The sequence below is a fragment of the Nuphar pumila genome, chromosome 6 (assembly GCF_984573655.1).
Source record: "Nuphar pumila chromosome 6, dmNupPumi1.hap1.1, whole genome shotgun sequence".
In the NCBI taxonomy this organism is placed as follows: Eukaryota; Viridiplantae; Streptophyta; class Magnoliopsida; order Nymphaeales; family Nymphaeaceae; genus Nuphar; species Nuphar pumila.
Genome location: NC_143254.1, coordinates 100,386,782 through 100,410,779, shown reverse-complemented (window position 1 = coordinate 100,410,779; position 23,998 = coordinate 100,386,782). Strand labels below are relative to the sequence as shown.

Here is a 23,998-nt window from a genome sequence, read left to right as displayed (position 1 = left end):
ATATGTATAAGAGTATCCGGGGCAAACCCAAGCCAAGCCAGCACATGCAGATCCACATCCAAAATATGTGTTCAAACAGTAAACCCAACTTAGGGCATTTATCACCAAAAAGTTTCACAATTATTGTAAAATGTGTAGCTACACATCTAATATTTTGAGATATCCCTCTTCTATATGAATCAGTATCACATGCTAATGTGTTTCTGTCTATGATGAGAACATGACCAGAATATCATCCCTATTGTATCCAGGGACATCTCTCCTTGTGGCTTAAAAGCTATATATTATCTTTTCTTTTTAAATTTATTCCACCAATTATGTTCAACCACTTGCTGCTTGTCTGAAATATTATGTAACCAACATAGGTATCTTCTTAGCTGCCTTACCCAAGGTTGTAAGTATTGTATCGTAACCTATATCGGTTGAGCCCAAAGTTAGATATGTATCATATTGTATTGTAAAAAATCATAAAGTTTTAATAAAAAAATAACAAAATTTTCTAAAAAAATCATAACACGTGAAAAATGATGAATTTCACAAAATACAATCATAAAATCACATATGAATCATTTATGTCTCTATGAGCTGCATAAGACATCATCAAACAATGATGAATTGCATAAGATAAAACTATAATATTACATATCAAAACAATTATGTGCTATGAATGGCATGCATAAGACATCGAACAATAAATAATCAAGATAATACGATATAAACGACAATCTCACAATTATGTGCTATGAATTTCGCTTAAATTTGAAAGTCGAAAATTATACTTTTTCTCACGTTTTGATTGGCTCGTCTCGACCTAGCTGATGAGACCTGAGCCAAGCCCAGACTCAAAAACATCAATCTAATAACGAGGTCCAAACGATTTTTCTCTCAGACTTAGCCAAATTTTCGAAAAATCTGAAAATGACCAAGTGTGAAAATACGCGACATTACATGAATTGAGTAGATTGACTAACAAAAAACAAGTTCATGAAAAGAGAAGGAACCAAGAAAACTTCAGATATATTGAGGGTTTCACAAGGATTGGAATCAAAAGTGATGCAACTTTAGAGATATCCATGAGGGAGCCATCTGCAATGTGAAAGGCACCACAACATGGCCTACAATTAGTTAATATATACTCATTAGACGTCATATGACATGATGCTCTTGAATCTATCAACCAACCAAAACTAATACTAGAGATACCTGCATAAGAACAACCAGAGGTACTAGAAGGTATAGCTGAACTAGATGAAGCTGATAGAAAGAGATGTTAGACTTGAAAAGAAGTCGTCATTGGGTCTTGGACCCAAACCCGACCAGATTCATGCATCGGATCGGGTCAAGATCCAATCTCTGTACAGTGTATTTTAAAAGTTTATTAGAGGGTATTTTCGTACCCTAGTATTGTACATTAAATATATAATCAATTGAATGGGAGACGCAGCTAATCTGACGTCTTTTTCCCTACAGACTCTTCTCCCAACATCTCTTCTCTTCTCTCTCTTGCAGAAGTCAGCGTGAAGGCTCATTTCTGACATGGTATCAAAGCAGTAAATTTCTGGGTGTGAAATCTCGTACTCTATTCTTTGTTTCCAGTCCTCATCTCCTCGTTCTTGTCAGCGAGTGTAGAACCGACAGAACAACACCATTTCCTGGCGTGAAGAGCAGTCTGAAATACCGATCTCTTCTCTACGTCGACAGTCTGCTCCATCAACGTGAAGTGTCGACCTCTTCTCCTCGTCGACAGTCTACTCCATCATCGTGAAGTCGTCGCCAGCGTGAAGTCTGCAGGACTTATCTTCAGCGACAGAATCTCTTATTTCTGTCAAGTTATTCTAACGTGAATCTGAAACTCATCCTACTGTCATCTTTAATTTCTTGTTTTGTTTCTGTTAAATTACTGTTGTCATTTTATACATTATGTGTTTTCACGCTAAAGCTGAACCGAGTTCTGCCATATTATTTTCTCTCACGTGACCTGCATCACGTCAGTCTAAACAAGGCCGAACCAAGTCTATTTCTCCATTCACCTTTCATATCTGAACATCGTTTCAGATTCACCTTTTCCTATACACAGTTCTGAAGTCATACCTTTAATCTTTTATTTTCATTCCTATCTGAATATCTGAATATTATCTTTTTCCTGACCAAAGTTAAACAAAATATCCCCATTCTAAACATTACTTTCTCTGTCCAAATCTTCTCCCAAGCATTCAAATGGATTCACATCATCCACAGTCAGGACTTTCTTCCAATTTCCTTGAACAATTAGTCTCTGAAAAACTGAATAATACCAACTTTTTAACTTGGAAGAGACAAATTATTTCATTTATAAAGAGTCAGGATCTCTCTGGCCATCTGGATGGATCAGTCACACCTCCTCCAGAATTCACTTAGCAGGAAAGAACGGACGATAAAGGGGCGCAATCTATTGTTCTTCTCAAGAATCCCGAATATGTCACTTGGATGAAAAAGGATCAATCGTTAGTGGCATATATCACTTCAACTCTCTCAGAGGAGGTTCTTGTAGCCATTCCTGATGACTGTTCGGCCAAAGAGCTGTGGGATAAGCTAGTTCAAACATATTCACAGATATCTGAGGCGAGAATCATGTTTCTCAAACGAGAATTTCAAATGCTGAAGAAAGACTCCATGTCTATTATGGAATATCTGAACAAAATGAAAGGTATCACGGATCAGCTGGCTATTGTGGGGTGTCTCGTCAGTGAAAAGGATAAGGTACAACAAACCTTGAGTGGGCTGCGACCAGAGTATCATGTCATGACGACGACTTTATTATGTTTACCAAAACTTGTGAAGTTTGAAGATCTTCGCGCGAAATTGCTGCAATATGAAATGACTCTGAAAGGATCTTCTGAAGATCTTCATGGACATCCAGGAACCCAAGATGTGCTCGCCACGGAAATGACTTATGGTAGAGGTCGAGGAAGTTTCTTTCGAGGAAAGGGAGGCCCAGCGAGAAATGTTTTTGGAGGCCGTGGTATACTTCCAACGCCCAATGTACAAGGACAAAGGCTCATTCCCACATGTTTTCTATGCAATAAGAAAGGACATATTAAAGCAAACTACTGGTTCAACCCTCAAAACAAAGGAAAAGGTCCACAAGCAGAAGCTAGGAAGGATGGAGAAGTAAAAGAGTTGTTGTTGGCAGCATTGGCAGACTTGAATATGAAGCAAAATGATAAAGGCATTTGGTACGTCGACTCCAGAGCAGCTACCCATGTCACGGGTGATGCGGGTAAACTCTTGACTCTTACTCCTTATGTTGGTAAGAATAGCATAGTCACGGGAGATGGCTCTCATCATTCTATCTCACATATTGGAAATGCCATTATATTCATGTCAAAATCTTCTCTTAATCTTTCAAATGTTATTCATGCTCCTAATATTCAGAAGAACATTGTTTCTGTCTCAAAACTTGTTGATGATGTTAATGCTTCAGTTGAATTTACTCTCTCTTTTGTCTATGTTAAGGATCTTCGCACGAGGAAGACATTCGCTGAAGAAAAAAGATGGGGCAACATGTACATTTTTCAAGAAGATTCTTCCTTTGTTCGGTCTGACTATTCATCCTTGAAGCCTCACTAACATCAACTTCATGTTTCTTCTGAGTCTGTGTTTGCCATTTCTGAATGTAATAAGCCAAGACTTTGGCATAGTCGTCTCGGCCATTGTGGTCGTCATTTTATTGAAAAACTTGACTCGAATAATCTCATTCCTAAGTCCAGTTTGAGTTCGGAAGTCATTGATATGAAGTGTTCTAGTTGCCATTTATGTAAGAGTCATGTTTTGTCATTCAATTCTATTAATAAGAGAGCTTCAAGGCCCTTTGAGGTCATCTGTTCTGATGTCTGGGGTCCTGCCCCAATTACTTCTTTTTCTGGCAGTAAATATCACCTTATTTTCATTGATAGTTACTCTCACTATATTTGGATATTTTTCATGAAACACAAATCAGAAGTTTTTGAATTGTTTAGGAAATTTCATTCCTTTGTTCAGAATCATTTCTCTACCAACATTCTCAATTTTCAGTATGATGGAGGAGGTGAATTCTCCTCGAGTGACTTTGTTAATTTTCTTCAACATAATGGGATAAAGAGAAGAGTGTCTTGCCTACATACACCTCAACAAAATGGGATTGCTGAGAAGAAGCATCGACATATTGTTGAGAGTGTAATGAGCATGATGCACGGGAGCAATCTTCCTGTAGCATTATGGACTGAAGCTTTTCATTCCACAGTTCATGTGATAAATCGACTGCCAATGACCATTTTAGAAAATAAGTCACCATATTTCTCTCTATTTGGCATACAGTCTGATTATCATGAATTACGTGTGTTTGGGTCTATTTGCTATGCTCACATTGACAGCTCTTTGAGACATAAGTTTCAAGAAGACTACAAAGGATATAAGTGCTATGATCCTTTGACTAAGCGCGTCAAAATATCGAGAGATGTAGTTTTTGATGAAATGAACTTCGATGATCGGCCGCCTAATTCAAACCTCCATGTTTCTCATTCAAGTCCTAGCGTTGAGGTATACCATCCATGGTTAAATTCTGAACTCTTCTCCAGTGCTAAAGAAGACTGCCCAGTAAACTGCAGTCAGAAGGAGATACATGAAGAATCAGCAAGTGAAGTTCAAACGGAAGAGATTGTTACTCAAGACTTGGAGCCAACAAGGTATAAGGGCGTTGTATACACCCGGCGAGAGAAAGAGCCCTCATCCATCACTTGTACAGGTTCGGATCCTCCTGATCCTGCTTCTCAGATGATGGATATCAGAAGATCCTCACAGATTCGACATCCGCTTGACAGGTGGGTAAGTTATAAAAAAAATTCATTGGATTTTCAGTTATTTTTGACATCCATAAGTAAAGAGGATGGGCCTTTCATGTTCTATCAAGTTGCAAGTTCTAGAAGGGTTGAAGCAATGAATGAAGAAATGAAAGCCTTACATGAATGTGGGACATGGGAGATTGTGCCTAGACCACCAAACAGAAATGTCGTTGGGTCAAAATGGGTATACAAGATAAAATATAAACCAAATGGGAGCATCGAAAGATAGCCAGATTAGTAGCCAAGGGATTCACACAAGAACAAGGACAAGACTTTGATGAAACCTTCAGTCATGTAGTAAAGATGGGGACTATTCGCATTGTGCTGAGTCTAGCCAATGAACATGAATGGACATTGAGTAATTTGGATGTTAAAAATGCATTTCTACACGAGGACTTAAAAGAAGAAGTCTATATGGAACAACCCACTGGGTATGCAGAACGAGACACCAAGCAGTATGGATGCAAGCTAAAGAGGGCACTATATGGATTAAAACAAGCTTCTCGTTCTTGGTTCAACAGTTTTTCACTAGAGATACAAAAGCATGGCTTCTCTCGATCCTTTCTTGATCACTCGTTATTCATTCACAATGAACAAGGCGTCACTACTCTTTTGTTGATATATGTAGATGACATCATCATCACAGGAAACTGCAAAGATCACATTGAGAAGGTAAAGAAGTTACTAAATCAGAGATTCAAAATAAAAGATTTGGGAGAGTTGCGATATTTCCTTGGGGTGGAAGTTGATAAAAGATATGATACACTTACACTTACTCAACACAAATACACGTTGGACATTCTCAGCAGGGCAGGCATGACAGATTGTAAGCCATTAGCAACTCCAAGTGTCATTCATCAGAAACTGAGTTCTAGAGAAGGGGATGTATATGGAGATCCCACTAAGTATCGTAGCATAGTTGGCATGCTACAATATTTGACTTTTACTAGACCTGACATAGTGTATTCGGTTAATCAGGTGTCTCAGTTTATGCATGAACCTCATATGTCACATATGGAGGCAGTCAAAAGGATACTTCGTTATCTGAAAGGTACATTTGGTGATGGCCTGGTATATAAGAAAAGAGAATTAGATCCAAGCGAGGGTCATGAGATCATCATTTATGCTGATGCTGATTGGGCAGGTGATCCAGATGAACGTCGATCAGTATTTGGTTATTGTAGCTTCATTAGACCGAACCTGGTATCTTGGAGCAGTAGAAAACAAAAGGCGGTTGCTAGGTCGAGCACTGAGGCTGAATACAAATCGATGGTTGCTGCCACTGCTAAGGCTACATGGATAAGACATCTTCTAATAGAAATGAGAGAATCGATTGCTCGATCACTGTTACTGTGTGACAATCAAAGTGCCATCAATATGTCCTTCAATCCTATCCATCATAGTCGAGCAAAGCATATTGAGATAGATCAACACTTTATTAAGAAAAAGGTTGAAGAAAAGGAGATTGAGCCCATGTTTGTGCGAACTGAAGAACAAGTTGCGGACATTTTCACAAAAGGGTTGACAAAGGACAAATTTTGGTTTCTGAAAGACAAGTTGTTCATGGTCCAGGACCATGCACAACTTAAGGGAGGCTGAAAAGAAGTCGTCATTGGGTCTTGGACCCAAACCCGACTCGATTCATGTATCGGATCAGGTCAAGATCCAATCTCTGTACAGTGTATTTTAAAAGTTTATTAGAGGGTATTTTCGTACCCTAGAATTATACATTAAATATATAATCAATTGAATGAGAGACGCAACCGATCTGATGTCTTTTTCCCTACAGACTCTTCTCCCAACATCTCTTCTCTTCTCTCTCTTGCAGAAGTCAACGTGAAGGCTCTTTTCTGACAAGACTTGCTGCATCAGTTAATCAAGCCTAGAGGCCACAGAAGCTTGAACATCAAAATTGGAGGTAGAGACAACTGTAGGTATTTTTCTCATCCTCCTTCCCTATGATCTTTTCACCACCATTTATACTAGAGGTCATACTAGACATCGCAACACTTCTACCCATCTTTACATTCTTCCTCTTTAATGTTGAACAAGACTTTTTCATGTGCCCCATTTCCTTGCAATAGTTACATTGCACACCACACATATCAATCTTGGGTGCCCAACCCTTGGGCCCGCCATAGCTACTCAACTGCTTAGATGCAACCATAATTGAATCACCAGTAGGATATAACTGAAGAGACTTCATTTTAGTCTCTTCCACAATAAGCTCAGAAAGAGCATGAGTGATAGGGGGGAGGAATGTCCTGTGAATTATGAAACATCTCAAATTATCGAATTCAGGACGAAGTCCCATAAGGAACTCTATCACCCTCACGGTTTCCTTGGCCTGAATTTCTACATCCATGTAGGCCTTACAATCCTTACATTTATCGCACTTCTTGTTGCTCTCAATCAAGGCCAATAAATCCCACGATAGCTGCATCTCAAAGTGGTAGTCCTCAATAGATTTGCTTCCTTGTCTCAAGGACCTCAAGTCTTGCATTAATTAGTACTGTCGGGCCCATTTTTCTTGCATATATACCTACTTCAAATAGGGGTGTCAATGGACCTGGTTTACCAGGACCCGACCCGAACCAAACCCTATAGGGTCCGGGTATGGTGATAAATAAGAAGACTCGATTAAGACCCAGGTCCAGACCCGAAGGTCCGATTAATACATGGACTCGGGTATAGTTCGTGAAATTTTATACCAGACCAGGACCTGACATAAGTTCCGATTAAGACCCGCAATTTTTCAATGTAAAAATGATAAAAATATGGTTTTACCAGGTATGGTCCCGGTTTAGTTCATGTAGTTCTTATCGGGTTCGGGTATGGTTTTTCTTACAGTGGACCCGATTAGACCTAGGTCCGAACCTGATACCATACCCGAAAATCTGGTCCAAGTCTGGTTCCACCTGGGTTCGAACCAAACCCGACCCTTTGACACCCTTAGCTTCAAATAGCCTCATGCACCTTTGGCTTCTTAAAACTTAGAGATATTCATCACAATCCTAGGCTCTACTGAACCAAGAATCCATGACTTCACCTTTAGCATTATTCATCTTCCATTCTTTCATTGAAGTATCATAATTCGCATCACCAACATTGGGCTTCATGTTAGTCCCATCAAGCGGGGTTAGAATCTCCCTTCTCTATCTACCACCAACTCTGAGACTACAAGGCTGCAAAAAATACCAAACCACAACAACAATACCAACAATGCTGCAAAAGAAACCAATACAGCCCAATAAACAAGCCACAAGAGTTGCACACACAACCTTTCAATGCAACCCACACTACTTACCGATATACAAAGAGTCACCAAAATCTGTTAACAATGCACACCCGCAAAAGCTATCAAGGGAACTGATTTTGCAGATAAATGTGTACAACCAAATACTAATGCAAACCAAGCAGTCGACAATCAATATATACTTCAACAGGTTATCAACAATAGAGAAACCCCAAGAAATTCACCAAAAGTCCTTCAAATCCTCACAAATAGCACCCAAATACAGTCCATCAGGTTTCCAACCCAAAAACTGTGAAAGTATCCTTGATAAGATAGTAGAATCAAGATCTCAATATTCTTGATGACAATCACGTGCACATAAGCACAACAAGAACACATAGAACACTTGTGCACAAAAGCACAATACAAAAACACTCAAATGCTCAAAAGCATACAAAATGAACATTAAAATCTCATAGAAATCACTATTTGGCTTTGACCCAAAGCCTTACTTTTACAAAGGGGAAAGCCCCTGTATATACACACAAGAGGCCTTGGGGGGGCCAACATATAGCTGTTGGAGCCCCTCCAATGGTCACAATTGTGACCGTTGGAAGGGCCCAACAGCTATATGGTTGGGCCCCCAAGGTTTAGTCAAAAAGTCAAAAAACAAAAAAACAAAAAATACAAAGAATAAAAAATGTAAAATTTACATACATGTGAATATGCGCAAAAAATAGGAAATACCTAAACTACCCCTACAGCTAATAAATGAGGAAATACATATTTTATATATATAAAAAGTAAATACATATACATATATATAATATATGTATATGTAGTACCTTTTATCTATATAAAATATATATTGGATTACAAGATTGAGATACATATTTTAACAAAAACGACCAAAATGAACTTATTCTTGATGATCAGAACCCACAAAAACACGAGTGACCAGAATATGCAAATCTGGTCACCCGAGTATCCACGTCCCAGAAATTCTTCAAAAAATCAGCAAAAATCCAAATGGAGGCAGATGATCTTGATTCTTGATTCTACAGGCTTCTAAAATCTAGATGTAGCAGATTTTTGCCTCCACTGATCGAAATCAATCCATCCGTACAGTTCTTGCTGATGTCATCATCGATGCACGAACTCCGATGCAGTGGAGAAGAGAGAGAGAGAGAGAGAGGGGGGGGGGGACTTCATAAAAGAATTAGAGAATACAACATATAGGGGACGTCCCCTTAGGGTTACACAAGAAGACAAACAATGGACTATAATCCCTATGGCTATGTTACAAAAATACCCCTCTATAATAAACATATGGACAAAATTAAGAGGGCAGCATACACACACTTGCAATATGAATATTACATTCCTTAACATGCCGTTTTCATGAAATACAAGCAAACCATCAGCCAAATGGTACATCGACCCCGTACAAGAATCTTTGGAAAAAATAATCTTGAGCTATTAATCAGCTCATCAGACTTATCATAGGGATTTTACTGATTAATCTTGAGATTTATATGGCCCTTCAATATTGTCAGTAGGATATACATCCTTTAGGTGGCTTGTTGCAGTTATCAGAAGGTAGAGAATTTTTGGCCTCTCGAGTTTCTTCATGAGATTATCAATCATTATATGCAGATTCCCCCATTAGAAATAATGGAGGAATTTATCAGTCCAAATGAATTTTGGGTATTCTTAATATATATATATATATATATATATATATATATATATATATATATATATATATATATATATATATATATATAATCTGTATTGTATTAGTTTGCCCAACAGGGGCATTTTAGTCTTTTTACATGTAATTATAGTTGTTTATTAGAAACAACTATATTTTTCTTTTTCTTCATTTTTCTTATTTTTTTCCTCTCTTTTTTTCATGTCATTGAGGGGCCCACTCCATAGAGTCGTTGGGGCCCCAACAGTCATAAATATGACTGTTGGGAGCTCCCCATCGTCTGTACGAAGGGAGCTCCCAATGGCCTCCCTTTTGTTTTGTTGTATATAAATAGGGGAGGTGTTCCCCTTATTTTTCTCAATGCTTTCAAGCATATTATTAATAAAAATCCTATTCTTTTACTTGTTGTGTTGCTCCTTGTTGGCACTTTGTATTGTCCCATAGTGGACTTTTGCTTAAACACTTTTGTGTTTGTACTGTGACTTTGTAATTGTTCACTCTTGGACTTGTATGTGTTTTTGCACTTTGTTCTTGTAATTCTGCATACTTTATTACAGGTATATCGGCCCTTCAAATCTTTGGTGGAAATGTTAATTGGATTTTTAAATAAATTTTTAAAAATTTCAACTAGTTTGAACTTGTACTGCATTTGAAAAATAGGTTTCATAATCAATTTAAAGTTGCAAAGTGATTTAAAATAAGTTCATCAGATTATCATCAACATTTTTAATCAACATATCCGAATCATCAAAACTCTAATTATTAAAGTTGTAATTAGTTACTGGGCATTGTAAATCATAGTTGTTTATTATAACTTAAGAGTGAAATTTTGGACTAGCAAGGATTTTGAAAGACGCATATAAGAAACTTTGACGAGGATACATTGGCAAGAAAATAAAGTGTCCTATCTTGCAACTGCATTATCAATCTATTAATTTTATCTTTTGAATGAATTGTAATAAAAATTGAGCTATTGAATAGAGTTGTATGTTATGCTCTCTAAAGTTCATACTCTTGATTTTCTTTAAAGTTTTCATGGGTCTATTTGATTCATAAAGACCCCAAAACAGACATAAACAACTCAATAGTCACACCCATTTTTTCCACATTTTTCTTAGTTTCAAATTTGTTGATCAATTCCCAACTTCTTTATATGAGTTATATTTGGTCCAACACTTTTAATGTGTTCTCTGTGTCTATAAATTGCTTCCTTGCTTGTTTCTTTCAACACACGTTATGCATCATAAAAATTTATATCTTTCAAAGTCCTTCAAATCATCGGATTCACCAGTCAAATCCTTACAATTTTCTTCTTCTAAGAATAGAAGAAAATGTATTTACCTGGTTACCCATGTAAAACCCGAGATTTTTATTAGAAAATATTTCAAATTATTCAAGTTGGGCCTAGATCCATATTTCGGATCTAGGACCCATAAAGGGGGTAATTAGGGTTATTTGGTTTAAATCTTGAATTAATAATAATAATAACACTAAATAAATAAAAAAATTTAAGTTTTTAAAATGTATCCGAGGATCCACAGTGGATCCATTTGGATCCACAGTGGATCCATTTGGATCCACTTGTGGATCCATATTATTTTGGGGGCCGGGTTACGGGTCCCGGGTTCGGACCCGAGCCCCACCCCATGTCAACCCTTTTAAGAGAAAAGGGCAACCCGATAAGGGTTGCCCGAAACTCCCGTAACAAAAAAGGAAAGGGGGGAAGGGGGGGTTACGCAGGGCGTAACCGACCTTTCCCCCCATCTCGGCGTGAAGAAGGGGAGGGGTCTTGCCCGATAAGAGGGAGTGGAGAGGGGACCCTCTTCACTCAGCCTCATCTCTATCCCTCGCCTCTCTCTCCACTCAGTCCCTCAATCTCCCTCTCCCTGTCTGCGTGCGCGCACCGGAGAAAGAAGAGGTCGCCGGAAAAAGCTGCGGCAACCCGCAGCCACCAGTAGCCACCAACAGCCACCAAAGTCTTCCAGCAAGCTCCCTTCTTCACGGCAGCCGCGGGGAGCAACACCAGCCGTCTGTGCCTGCACGTCTCGAGCCTCCGATCGCCGAAAAAGTCTTCTCGAGGTACGGTTCTTCTTCGAACCTGGGTGAGGAATCGAACCAGGGTTCGATTCCATACGTTGATTTGGGGGTTTTCTTGATAAACCCTAAATACCCAAATCAAATTGATTTGGGGGTTTTCTTGATAAACCCTAAATACCCAAATCAAATTGATTTGGGGGTTTTCTTAATATGCCCTAAATATTGAAATCGGAAAACAATAATCGTATATGCTTATGAAAACAGTAATCGTATATGCTTATAAAAAAAAAATGTGTTGTTTCATGTTGCAGGCCACTAGTGCATGGGTAGGAGGCGACAGGCCCAGCCGACCCAGTCGGCTGGGTGCTGTGTTAGCAGGGCCCCAGCCGACCCAGTCGGCTGGATGCTCTACATCTGGTGGGTCGGGCCATAGCAGGCCCAGCCGACCCAGTCGGCTGGGTGCTGGCCTGTGACTCGTATGAAAAAAAAAAAACTGATTGTTTGCTAATTGGGACTTTAAATGAAAACTCTATGGCCCGATCCATTCCTTTAGAAAGAAAGAAATTTTCTGTGCAAGTTAATGAGCCACCCTAGTTTTTGCTCATGTTTGAAGTCTGTACATTTGTTTGGCTTCTGCTCTTGCTGTTTCCATTTGGGGCATCAAGCCTCAGAAATCTATTTCAATTTTTGTCTTGCCATATCATACTGTGATGCGCCAAATAGAAGAACAGAATTAGTAGATACACATAGCCGACCTCCACTCTTTTGTACAGTCCCCCATCCATACTCGGCATATCATGTAAACAGTACATATTTGTATCATTAGTTCACTGAATTGTTGTTTGTTGCAAGTTCTTATTGAAAGTTCGACGATTTCAGTAATGTGTTCTAAGTTATCCATTTACAGAAGTATTGGTTATTCACACTGATATTTCAGGTTATTCATTAACGAAATCGTGAATGGGTTCATTAGTATTTTTCTGTTAGGCAATCTATTGGCATAAAATGAATAAAATGAAGCATGACTAACTAGTTATACTTGTTAGTAATCATTAATGGGTCAGTTGAATATCCTGGTTTATGTTAAATTTTGGTTTAGTCATGTTATGTTCTATGAACATGATTGAGTTTCATCAGTCTGTGTTCTGAAAGTTTATGTTGAATTGAGTTTTGGTTTGAGAATGTGCAATTTGATGAATTTAAGTAAATTGAGTTGTTCTAAAGTAGCTCATGCTGGTTCTTGAGTGGGGTTAAGCTCAAAGTTGGTAAGATGTAGCGTGGTATCATTGCAACATAACCTGAAAATTTTCAGTTGTGTATAATAGTGCTCAGGTTACACTGTTTAGGGAGGATGGATACATGAAACTGAAATTATACGTATGGAATGTATCTTGCTTGTAGGTCTCTAGCTGGACATTATATTTCTGTCTAGAGTCCATGTGTTATTTCAAAGCTTGGGTATTGGATTGCATGGAAACACTTGTCGTGGAGGTTTATGTTTTCATTTGACTGTTATGGTTATGGTACTCATGGGGGTGAGCATGATTCAGTTATTAATAATTCTTCTTGAACCTGTACGCTTGATTATTGTGTGAATTGGTACATGTACACTCACACACTTAAAGAAACCATGAATTTGGTTAAATATGTGATGTAGGTAACACACACATATTGAAAATGCACATGAATGAATTATGACATGCATATGTTTGGGTTTATATTTGCACGAATATATATGCTTTTGACATTTTTGCTTAGTGTTATAAAGGAAACACTGTTTTGGTTTTGTGATGTGATGCGTCGATGGCCTATTGGCCCATCATCGGCCTGGAGAGCCGTGGGTTTGGTTTCTTTCACATATGTTTCTAAATGCATCACTTGGCACATTACTACACTGTTCTAGTGGTGGATACGGGCTGGAGTCCCGAATGGGTCCCCGCAAGGGAGGATGCGGATTTTTCACTTTACTTTTGCATATTGTGTTGCAAACTTAAAGAATAGAATTAAATAAAAATATAATGAATAAGAACAGTGTAATTTACATTCTGAGATATCTCATCTGAAGTATGAGAATCTTGGATATCCGGTCTTGGGGAGACTGTGAGGATACAAAAACTCCGTGTGCGTTGTTGCCCCTGAACCCGATATTGAGGTTCTTCTCCTGGCCACGGTTTTAGGGAGAGCCCGCCACTTTACCCGGGAGTGGTGTGTTAGTCACAGCTGTGAGTTTATGGTACCAAGGAAGTGGCACTTATGGGCGTGGGGTGTCCCTCGTGTCCCCGACATTAGATGTGGAGGTCTAATGTTCCGATGGATGGTGTTGTTTCCTGATATCGGTCGAGGGCTAAGTTGGAACCCAGTAATAAAATACAAATTGTGTGTTAAGCTACCCTGGGAACCTACTTGACCTCGGGGTTTGTACCCGTTTGGTGTATCTGCGGGCCACGGTAATTAAAAAGAGGAACTTAAAGATGTGTGCATTTAATAGGGCATGCATATGGAAAGATGAAACTTAATTGAAAGATAACAGAAGAAATCATGCATTGCACATAATCATGCATTTTTCTGTTATGCATTAGATCATGCATGTTTGAATCATTCTTGATATTATGACATCATTTGGTGGTAGCATATGATTTATTTTGTGAAATCATGCTGAAAGGTTTGATCATTTAGTTATTGATATTGGACACTGCTTTACTATTCCTGACTGGTGAGCACATGCAATTGTTGGTAGTTATAGATAATTGAATGTTGCAAAATTTTATATCTGCACTCGCTCAAATCACTGCATGAAATTTTATCCATGTTCTTTCTCTTACCTGGTTTCTTTAGAAGTAGTTGTGCTCAGAATTTCGGTTCTGAAACCCTACTTTGTTGGTTTTTCACAGGAAATGGTGAACAGTGAAGTTGGACATTGCATCTGGGGATGGATGAGTTATACTTGGGCTTGTCGGCTTCAGTAGAGGACTTAGTGGCTCTATCTTTTGTCTTTTAGTTATTTTAATTTCTGCAATTGTTACTTTACTTTCAGTTGAAGAAAACCTTGTCTTTGAAATTTTCTTACTCATTAATAAAAGAGTTTTAGTTGGTTGATATGAATGATAATTGCAACTTCGTTTGTGGTGGATGGGCTATCCAATGGAAAGTGGAACTGTGAGGACCCCAGATCTCTGGGAAGTTTTCCGCAACTCTAAATATATATATATATATATATATATATATATATTCCGCATTTTTCAAAGGTAGGAGTTGGGGTCGTTACAACCCAAGTACTTTTACAATCCAAAACTATCTAAAATATAAGGAAAGCACAGGTTTTTCATTGCTTATTCACTTTTTTTGTAATGTTGAAAACTGATATGAAGCCTAAAACGCTTCAACAACCACCCTAAAAGTGATTAGAGTAACTGCAAGGAATGGAGCTCCTTTGAAAATTAAATATAAATAATATGGTCAGCTTTGCATTTGATGGTAATGCAGGATTAAGCATTTCTTTTTTTCCTCTCCATTATACTATGTCAGTTCTAACTCCCATCAATGTTTTGTGTGAATGATGCCACCCACAATTCATACAGGTTCCACATGGTATGCTTCCATGTGCCATAGCCTATGAGCCTTACCTAATTCCTCAAAAGGCTCAAAAGCACATCACTTGGCTTTGAGAGGTTTCTCATAAAGACAATCTGAAAACATTAAAGCAGATGAAAGCTACTTTGACCCAGATCATGCATCAAGGGCTTCAACCAAATTCAGCTACCTATCTACAAGTCAGTGAGTGGAGATAATGGTATGCTTTTGGTTGGACTATGATCTTAAAATAAATGAATGCAAAATCCTAATCGTCAACAAGGACATGAGGGTTTACCTTATATTCATTTTGAAGAACCTTTAATGCAGCTTCAAAGCCCGAGGTTTCACTGGAACCCATGATGACAAACTGCAATTCATGGATCACTATAGAAATTGTAATCGCAAAATATTGAACCAGCCATATATTAAAATATTAAATAATTGATAATGAGGATGGACAACCTGAGCTCCCTTTCCTGTTGCAAGCCAAACTGCAGCTTTTAGATTCTGGAAATCAAGATCTGAAATTTTGGTGCATATGTATGCAATCTGCTAGGTGTCCAAGCATGTGGAGAAGAAACAAGCGAAGGTAAAGTGAAGAAAAAAATAATTAGAACTAGAAGTGTCATGCAATATCTGAAAATAAAGAATATAAGCAAACAAATTTTCAAGTTTCAGTGTTGTGATACAAATGCATATTCATCAATCTTTCCTCAATGAATGCAGTGAACTATATATATATATATATATATATATATATATATATATATATATATATATATATATATATATATATATCAGTGTTGTACGTATCGTACGATACGGCACGATATGTATCGTTACTTTTTGGTTTTGCGATATGATACACACTCGTATGTGTGTATCATACCCATATTGGGTGTATTGCACGATACACTCCTGTATTGTGCCGTATCGTACAATACAAGGCATATCGTATGATACGACATCGGCGCACTTAAAAAGACCCAAAAGTTGTCTTTTTTTATTTTGGGTTTTAAAAGCCTCTTGAAGCCGACTTCTCCATATTCTAGAGGTTGTTAGAAGGGAACCCATGCACCCTAGGAGTTGTGATACACTATCGGTGCACTTAAAAAGACCCAAAAGTTGTCTTTTTTTATTTTGGGTTTTAAAGGCCTCTTGAAGGCCAACTTCTCCATTATTCTAGAGGTTGTTAGAAGGGAACCCACGCACCCTAGGAGCTGTAAGATCAATTTGGGGGGTCGATTCGCGTGCAAGGGAGAGAGCTTTTGCAATTTTCTCAATAGTGCATTTTCACCCATTTTTTCACTCAAGGAAGCGAGTAAAGGTAAAAAATATCTATTTTTTTCTTGTTATTGAGTGTTTTTTGGAGAAGATGGCATCGGAAGATCCAGCATGGCAATGGGGCACTTAAGTAACGAGTAAAAACTGATTAAAAATCAAGTGCAATTATTGTCAAATTTCTTTTTTAGGTCGTATCTATCAGTTGAAGCATCATTTATCCGAGACACATCATAATGTGCAAGCATGCACGTCAAGGAAATTGCCGAATATCGTAAAATGGCAATGCCAACGATTACTTGATGATCTGAGAGGAAAAAGACAAGAAAGAGAGATGAATTAAGTAGAAATGGGGTATGTGGAGCCCTGAAAGGATGTGTATTACGAAGATGAGCTCCCTACTTCTGATCCTACATCTCATAGCATAGGATTAGAAGTAGGAAGTTTTGTAGCAAAGGAGAAAGGTGTGGTTGGTGCCCGTAGTAGTGTCGTCACAGGCACAAAAAGAAGATGAGGGAGTTCTTCGAGATGAGGTAGAGCTAAAGGCTCTATTATGAGCTTTTTCCTTACTAGGACTGCTCCTGTGATGCAGTCCGACATTCGTACTGCTATAATTCCTCATCATTTAGTCGAGCAAGCAGATGTCACGGTTGGAAGATGGTTCTATAATGCATGCATTCCTTTCAATGCGGCAAATTTCTTTCATTTTCAGGTCATGGCAAATGTCATAACCAGTATCGGGCCTAAATACAAAATGCCTTTATATACTGCTTTAAAAGAAAAAGTTTTAGATGCTAATATGAAAGAAGTGAAGGCATATTATGATGAGATGAGGCAGTCATGGAGAGAAACTAAGTGTAGCATCATGGCAGATGGGTGGACAGACAGAAAGTCAAGGACCATAATAAATTCTTTTGTTTATTACCCCAAATGAACTATGTTTTTGAAGTCAATTGATCTGTGTGATACGCCCAAGACAACAAATGTATTGCTCAGAGTTTTTGATCAAGTTGTGCAAGAGGTTGAACCTCAAAATATTGTACAATTCATTACTGATAATGCAGCAAATTATAAAGAAGCAGGCAAAGAATTGGCAAAAAAATTTGGGTCATTCTTTTGGACCCAGTGTGTTGCCCATTGTATAAACCTCATGCTTGAGGACATCAGCAGCATAGATGAGGTACAACAAACAAATGAATGCTGCCAAGAAATTGCTAAATTTATTTACAATCATGCATGGGTTTTTAGCCTAATGAAAGTACACTGATGGTGTCGAGTTGATTTATAGTGCAGTTACTAGATTTGCTACGAATTTTTTGGCAATGCAAAGTTTAGTAAAGAATAGAGCTGCATTAAAAAATTTATTTTCATAAGATATGTGAAATGCATATCCCCATGCACAAAAAAGAAAGCTCAAAGAAATTTTAGATATTGTATTTAGAAGTGAATTATCAAATTTATGCATGAAGTTGTTGAGAATAACTATACCCTTAGTGAAGGTGCTTCGATTGGTTGACAGTGAAGACAGACCAGTTATGGGTTATCTCTATGAGGCTATTGAAGATAATTTGAAGGGGAAGAAAAAACTGTACACACCTATATGGAAGATCATTGATCATAAGTAGATTAGGCAACTTCATCAACCTCTTCATGTTGCAACATATTATTTAAATTATGCATTTAGATACTCTTTTATGTATAAAATAGATAAAAAAGTCAACAAGGGACTTTTGAATTGCATCGAAAGGTTAAACCCTGATTATAGCATTCAAAATCAAATTCATAAGAAAATGAAAACTTATGATAATGCATTGTATGATATGGGGAGACCTACAGCAGTGCGAAATCGTGCCACAATGTATCTAGGTAATTTATTTTGTCTATTTCATATTGTTATTGTCGTATTAATTTGTCGTTGCCTCTTATTTGTTATTGTCTTATTTATTTCTCATTTTCTTGTTTTTTCAGACATGTGGTGAACCAAGTTTAGAAGTGATATTCAAAATTTGAGAGCTTTTGCCATTCGCGTTCTTAGTCAAACATGTAGTGCAAGTGAATGCGAGAGAAACTGGAGTGTCTTTAAGCAAATCAATACAAAAAAAATAGATTAAAGTACAAAAGACTCAATGACCTCGTCTACGTTTGCTACAACTTATGACTGAGGTAGAGGTATATAAAATTATAAAGTTTATTTGTCATTTTCATGTGTTTATTTAAAGTTTTTTTATATCATTCAAAACCCAACTAATTTTAATTTTTTTCATGTCATCTTTTTAGGCAAATCGAAAAGTTATCATCAAGGTGGCACAAAGAGCAATTCGATCCCAACAGTTTAAAACATTTTGATGAATTTAATGCATGGGTTGGAAAAGAATGGACTCTTTTAAATGAAGAGGACATTTAATGGATCAACGTACAAGGAGCACAAGAGGTAGATGATGATGACCTCACGTATCTTGAAAATGATGTAGATGTCGAAGGAGGAGAAGAAGAAGATAATAATGATGAAGAAGATGATTATAATTATTGAGGTTTTATGTAATATGTTTTAGAAAAACTTGGTTATTTAACACTTAATTGTTCATAAACTTGGTTATTTTGTTTATGTAATATAAAAGTTTGAGTTTTGTGACATGTTCTTAATTGCAAGATATTTAATATTTTGTGTTGTTCTTATGAGATATGCATGCAATATTATCTATGATTCTATATTAGTTGATGTTTGATAATGTCTTATGTGGCTTATAGAGACATAAATGCTTCATATATGATTTTATGATTGTATACTGTGCAATTCATCTTTGTTTGTGATATGATTTTTTTAGAACTTTTTCTGATTTTTCTTTGTTTTTTTGGATTTTTTTTAAATTTTTTTATTTTTTTTTTAATTTACGATACAGTGTTATTATGCTATGGGCCTGACCGATACGGGTAACGATATGATACTTACAACCTTGATATATATATATATAGAGAGAGAGAGAGAGATGCTACAATAGTTTGCACCTACAAACAACTCATCAAAACCCTTTTTTATTTTTGGGGTAAATCTGACCACATAGATGTGATCTACATGATCCTTTTAGTAGGGATTAGCTTTTAGATCACCGGAATCCGAAATGTGTACAGGTTTTTCCAGTGATGCAAAAATCAAAGGTCATAAACACACCAAACATGTTTTCTTGGTCAAAAGAAGCATGATCCAAGGGTTGATCCTTATCAAATCAATATTCTGGGGATAGATTTAGTCAAAAACAACTTGCATTGTGAGATCCCAACAAGATTGTAGGTACAAAAGATTGCAGAAAATGCATATATATATATATATATGGCCTCTAATAATAGATAAACTCATATTAGGGTAATTCAGAAATAAATCTAAATTACAAGAGAACTACAGAGTGCCACTCATGTAGAATGACTCAAATGTAAATAATTTGCCAGCCAAAGAAGTGAACAGTACCTTGTGAACAGTAAAAGAACCATGATACCTGAACTATCAAAACTCACCTCTTCAAGACACTGAGAAGTCCATCATTTAAGCTAAGATGTCTTTTGAAAGAGTTGATTTTAAGTCATCACTAACAAATTAGTAGATCTGGGACATGATTGTTTAATTGTTCTTTCTTAGTCTCTTTAAGAAAACCTGGATCCACATGTCTGAGGCATCTCATGTGCCTTATGTACATAGAATGACTCCTGTCCAAATGATATAATTTGAGAGAAAAACTTTAATGTTCACATTTGGAAAAGGTGATATTAACAGACCCAGATGACAAAAATTGATTCCATTGATTTTTTGTAGGAGGGTGAAAATGGGGATCAAAACTAAAAATAAAGGAAAGTCAAGAATAAAATACAATAAGCAGACCAAATGCAGGACTCCAATTGAAAAAAACAAGACAAACAAACTTAAAGTTACGTCTGAATTTTGAAATAAGATGCCAGCAATTTTAGAGATGACATGCTGCTGCCCTTCCCTTTTTCACTTTTTCTATTTGGTGGGAAAGGGAGGGTAGAAGCGGCAGATACCAATTTTCAATGAGATTAATATGATTTCATTGTCTAGTAACAGCTGACCAAAAATTGATGATAGCATAAAAACCAAAAGGGACATGAACAAAAAAGCATATGACATTAAAAGGGTGATTCATATGTGATTAACAATATGGGAGAATCAGATTTGTACTAGTAGACAAGAATAGTGAAAACAAAGAAAAAGAAACAGTAAGAAAGGAAAAGAAGAATAAGATAGACAATGGAGGAATAATGACAGCCTGAACTCATTACATACGTTTTGTTATAAAGAAAGGCATTTTCATGTGATTCATTGAGGGTTAGTTCTATTAGAACATCAAACCTTTTTCTCCACAATGTCAACCATGCAACCCCAGCAATATTAAGTAATGCATCCCAAAAGTATGTTTTAAAGAAACGAAGTGGAAAATTATTTATAAACGATTAGTCAAAGCTCTTACAACAGCAGTAGAAGCATTTTCAGGAATTCCAAGGTGCTTCCTTAGTGCAGTCCTGCAAGTGGCTTTCCCCTTAAGATCTTCTGATGAATACCTTGCTGGAAGAAATTTGTCCGTTGATGGATCCCATTCATTTGCATCAATTCCATAAGGGGCAACAAGCAACTTTTCCCTAACATCAAACAAACAAGATACAACACAAAGACACTGAAAACAAATCCATTGTTTAGATTGCTTAGATGTGAAATTCTAAATTTATGAATGGAAAATATTTCACTCACTTGTGGATGGTCAGTGTTGACTCTAACCCATATCCCATGCTTCGAATTATGTTCTCTTTTGAATGAATGGACGATAATATCATCACTTTGTTTGAATATACTATTCCACCCTGAATATGCAAAGCAGCAAAAGTTGTGCTCAAATCAGCAAGACTCTTTAAAGAAGAGCAAAAGAAGAAATGTACAACAAAATATTTTGAGAAGATAATATTTATGTTCTCCATCTTATGGATTTTCAATTCTAAGACACCTGAAGAAGCTACCTTTATAACTCAGTGATTAACATATCCCAAACAAATGCCAGCATCTATGTCACACGAACTCTTCTAACAGGGCACCGCACCCGCGTCGCACCCGCACCCAGGCGGGTGCAACACTTGGACACAGCTTCCTTTGTGTTAGGTGAAGTCAACCACACTAAGGTCCATTTCTATCCAAAAGTAGATTCAGTTAACCCTAATAAAGTCTATTTTTATCTATATTATATATATACATAAATGCACACAAATACACATAGTGTTAACTTAAAACTGTTAAAAATTATATATATATATATATATATCCTCCTCGCACCCAAGTTTTTTTAAAGTGCCGCAGCGTTGCATCCGCACCCGTACCCGCACCCGCACCTATGTGGCATACGCCAGCATCATAGTGACTAATATCAACATTGTTTTGGAAGAAAAAATGCGATATACTGCTGAAATTTTTAAAACTGCCATTTGACATGATATTTTCAAAATATCGTGTTAATATCGTTTATATCAACATATCACAATTTTATCATGGTATTTATGTTTTTAACAGGAGTTTTTATTAAAAAAAAGAATCATGTATTTAAGATCCATTAAGTAACGAGAATAATTTTTAGGCAAATTAAATGCCACTTTAGTATCATTGATCACTAATTTAATTATCTCTCTCTTTCTGTTACTATTTACTCATACAAGCTCTCTCTTATGCATTAAAAACAAGAAATGCTTTCAAAAATCATACTTTGGAAAGTGGCAACAATTAAGGGAAGAAAGCATTTTTCAAAAATCAACCTTCGAAAGTTTATCTTAAAATTGAGTTTTGAAATAAAGACTTTAATATGGCATCAAGGTTTTATATAATATTACTTTATATATTTTTTATTTTAATTACTCTATTTTTAGCTGAGATATTTCCCAAAAATGTGAGAAAATTTAAAAAAAATCGCACAAGAAAAACAAAGGTGATAAATTCCCGTTATAAACTTTTGTCAATTTGATGTGTTACATTGGCGATAATATCTTTTTTTTTCTTTAACACTCCTACAATTCCTATCTAAAAGCTATGGAGCTAAGGTTGTTAAATCTAGTATTTTTTTTATTATGCTCATACTGAACAAAAATAGATGTTCCTCACTATCAAAGTGCAAAAATATCAATTTTGGACTTCCATGGAAATATATACGTGCAGGAATTTTCATCATAGCTTCGTTGACATGTTCTCACCAAAATTGAGCAAAATATCTATTGTTAAGTTGTTAGTTGTTAGTTGTTATTTGATATTTGAATTGGTTTTTGTTGGTTCTTGAGTTTTAAGTTTTATATATATATATATATAGGGGAATGAAAACCTACTCAATAGAAAACCTCTCAAACCTACCCAATAAGAAACATTTGTCAGATTTTTGGTGTTTTTTCAAAATTCCGACCTTACAGATGTGATCTATGTGCTTGTTTTTATAGGAATCAGTTCTTGGAGCATTTGATTCCGATGCATGGATATGTTTTTATAAGGTTTCAAAAATCAATGGCCTACAATTTCATAAATTTTTGAGGCTCCAAATACCATTTTTTCTATTCAAAATGCATGTTCCAAGTGTCGATTTCTAGTAAATAAATCATGCTGAACACATCTGAAATGTTAGAATTTCTAAAAAACACAGAAAATCCGATAAATGTTTCTTATTGGGTAGGTATGGGAGGTTTTCTATTGGGTAGGTTTTCATATCCTTATATATATATATATATGTGCGTGTGTGTGTGTGTAAGGTTGTAAGTATCGTATCATTACCCGTATCGGTTGGGCCCAAAGTAACACCGTATCGTATCGTAAATTTTTAATAAAAAATCCAAAAAATCTAGAAAAATCAGAAAATTTTATCATAAATTATAAAAAAATCATATCACATAAAACAATGATGAATTGTACAAAATACAACCATAAATTCACATACGAAGGCAACTACATAATTTAAATTAATAACAAACATGATAAGTGATAACTGACAATATAAATAAAAGACAACTACATAATTCAAAATGTAGAGAACTCGGCCTTCAAGAGGCCTTTTAAACCCAAAATGAAAAAAAGACAACTTTCGGCCTTTTTTAAGTGTGTCGACACTGTATCGTATGATACATATAGTATAGTACGATACAGTACGATACATGGGTGTATCGTACGATACACCCGATACGGATACGCGAATGTGTATCGTATCGCAAAACACAAAAGTAATGATTTGTATTATACAATGCAGTACGATATGTACAACTATGCATGTATGTATG

The 23,998-nt window shown here is 36.5% G+C and overlaps 1 protein-coding gene across 4 annotated transcripts in view; it reads right to left on the bottom strand.

Moving 5' to 3' along the window:
- The window catches only part of LOC149835407 (UDP-Glycosyltransferase superfamily protein), a 53,507-nt gene that overhangs the window by 5,232 nt on the left and 24,277 nt on the right, over positions 1–23,998 (bottom strand). For 3 of the 4 annotated variants that reach the window (XM_090008478.1, XM_090008479.1, XM_090008481.1), the window contains 4 exons: positions 21,456–21,565; positions 21,178–21,346; positions 15,881–15,967; positions 15,714–15,785 (listed from right to left, as the gene is read on the bottom strand). In XM_090008478.1, the coding sequence (XP_089864604.1) occupies positions 15,714–15,785; positions 15,881–15,967; positions 21,178–21,346; positions 21,456–21,565 (438 nt within the window). The remainder of the gene's footprint in view (positions 1–15,713; positions 15,786–15,880; positions 15,968–21,177; positions 21,347–21,455; positions 21,566–23,998) is intronic. The other variant, XM_090008480.1, reaches the window with a different exon arrangement.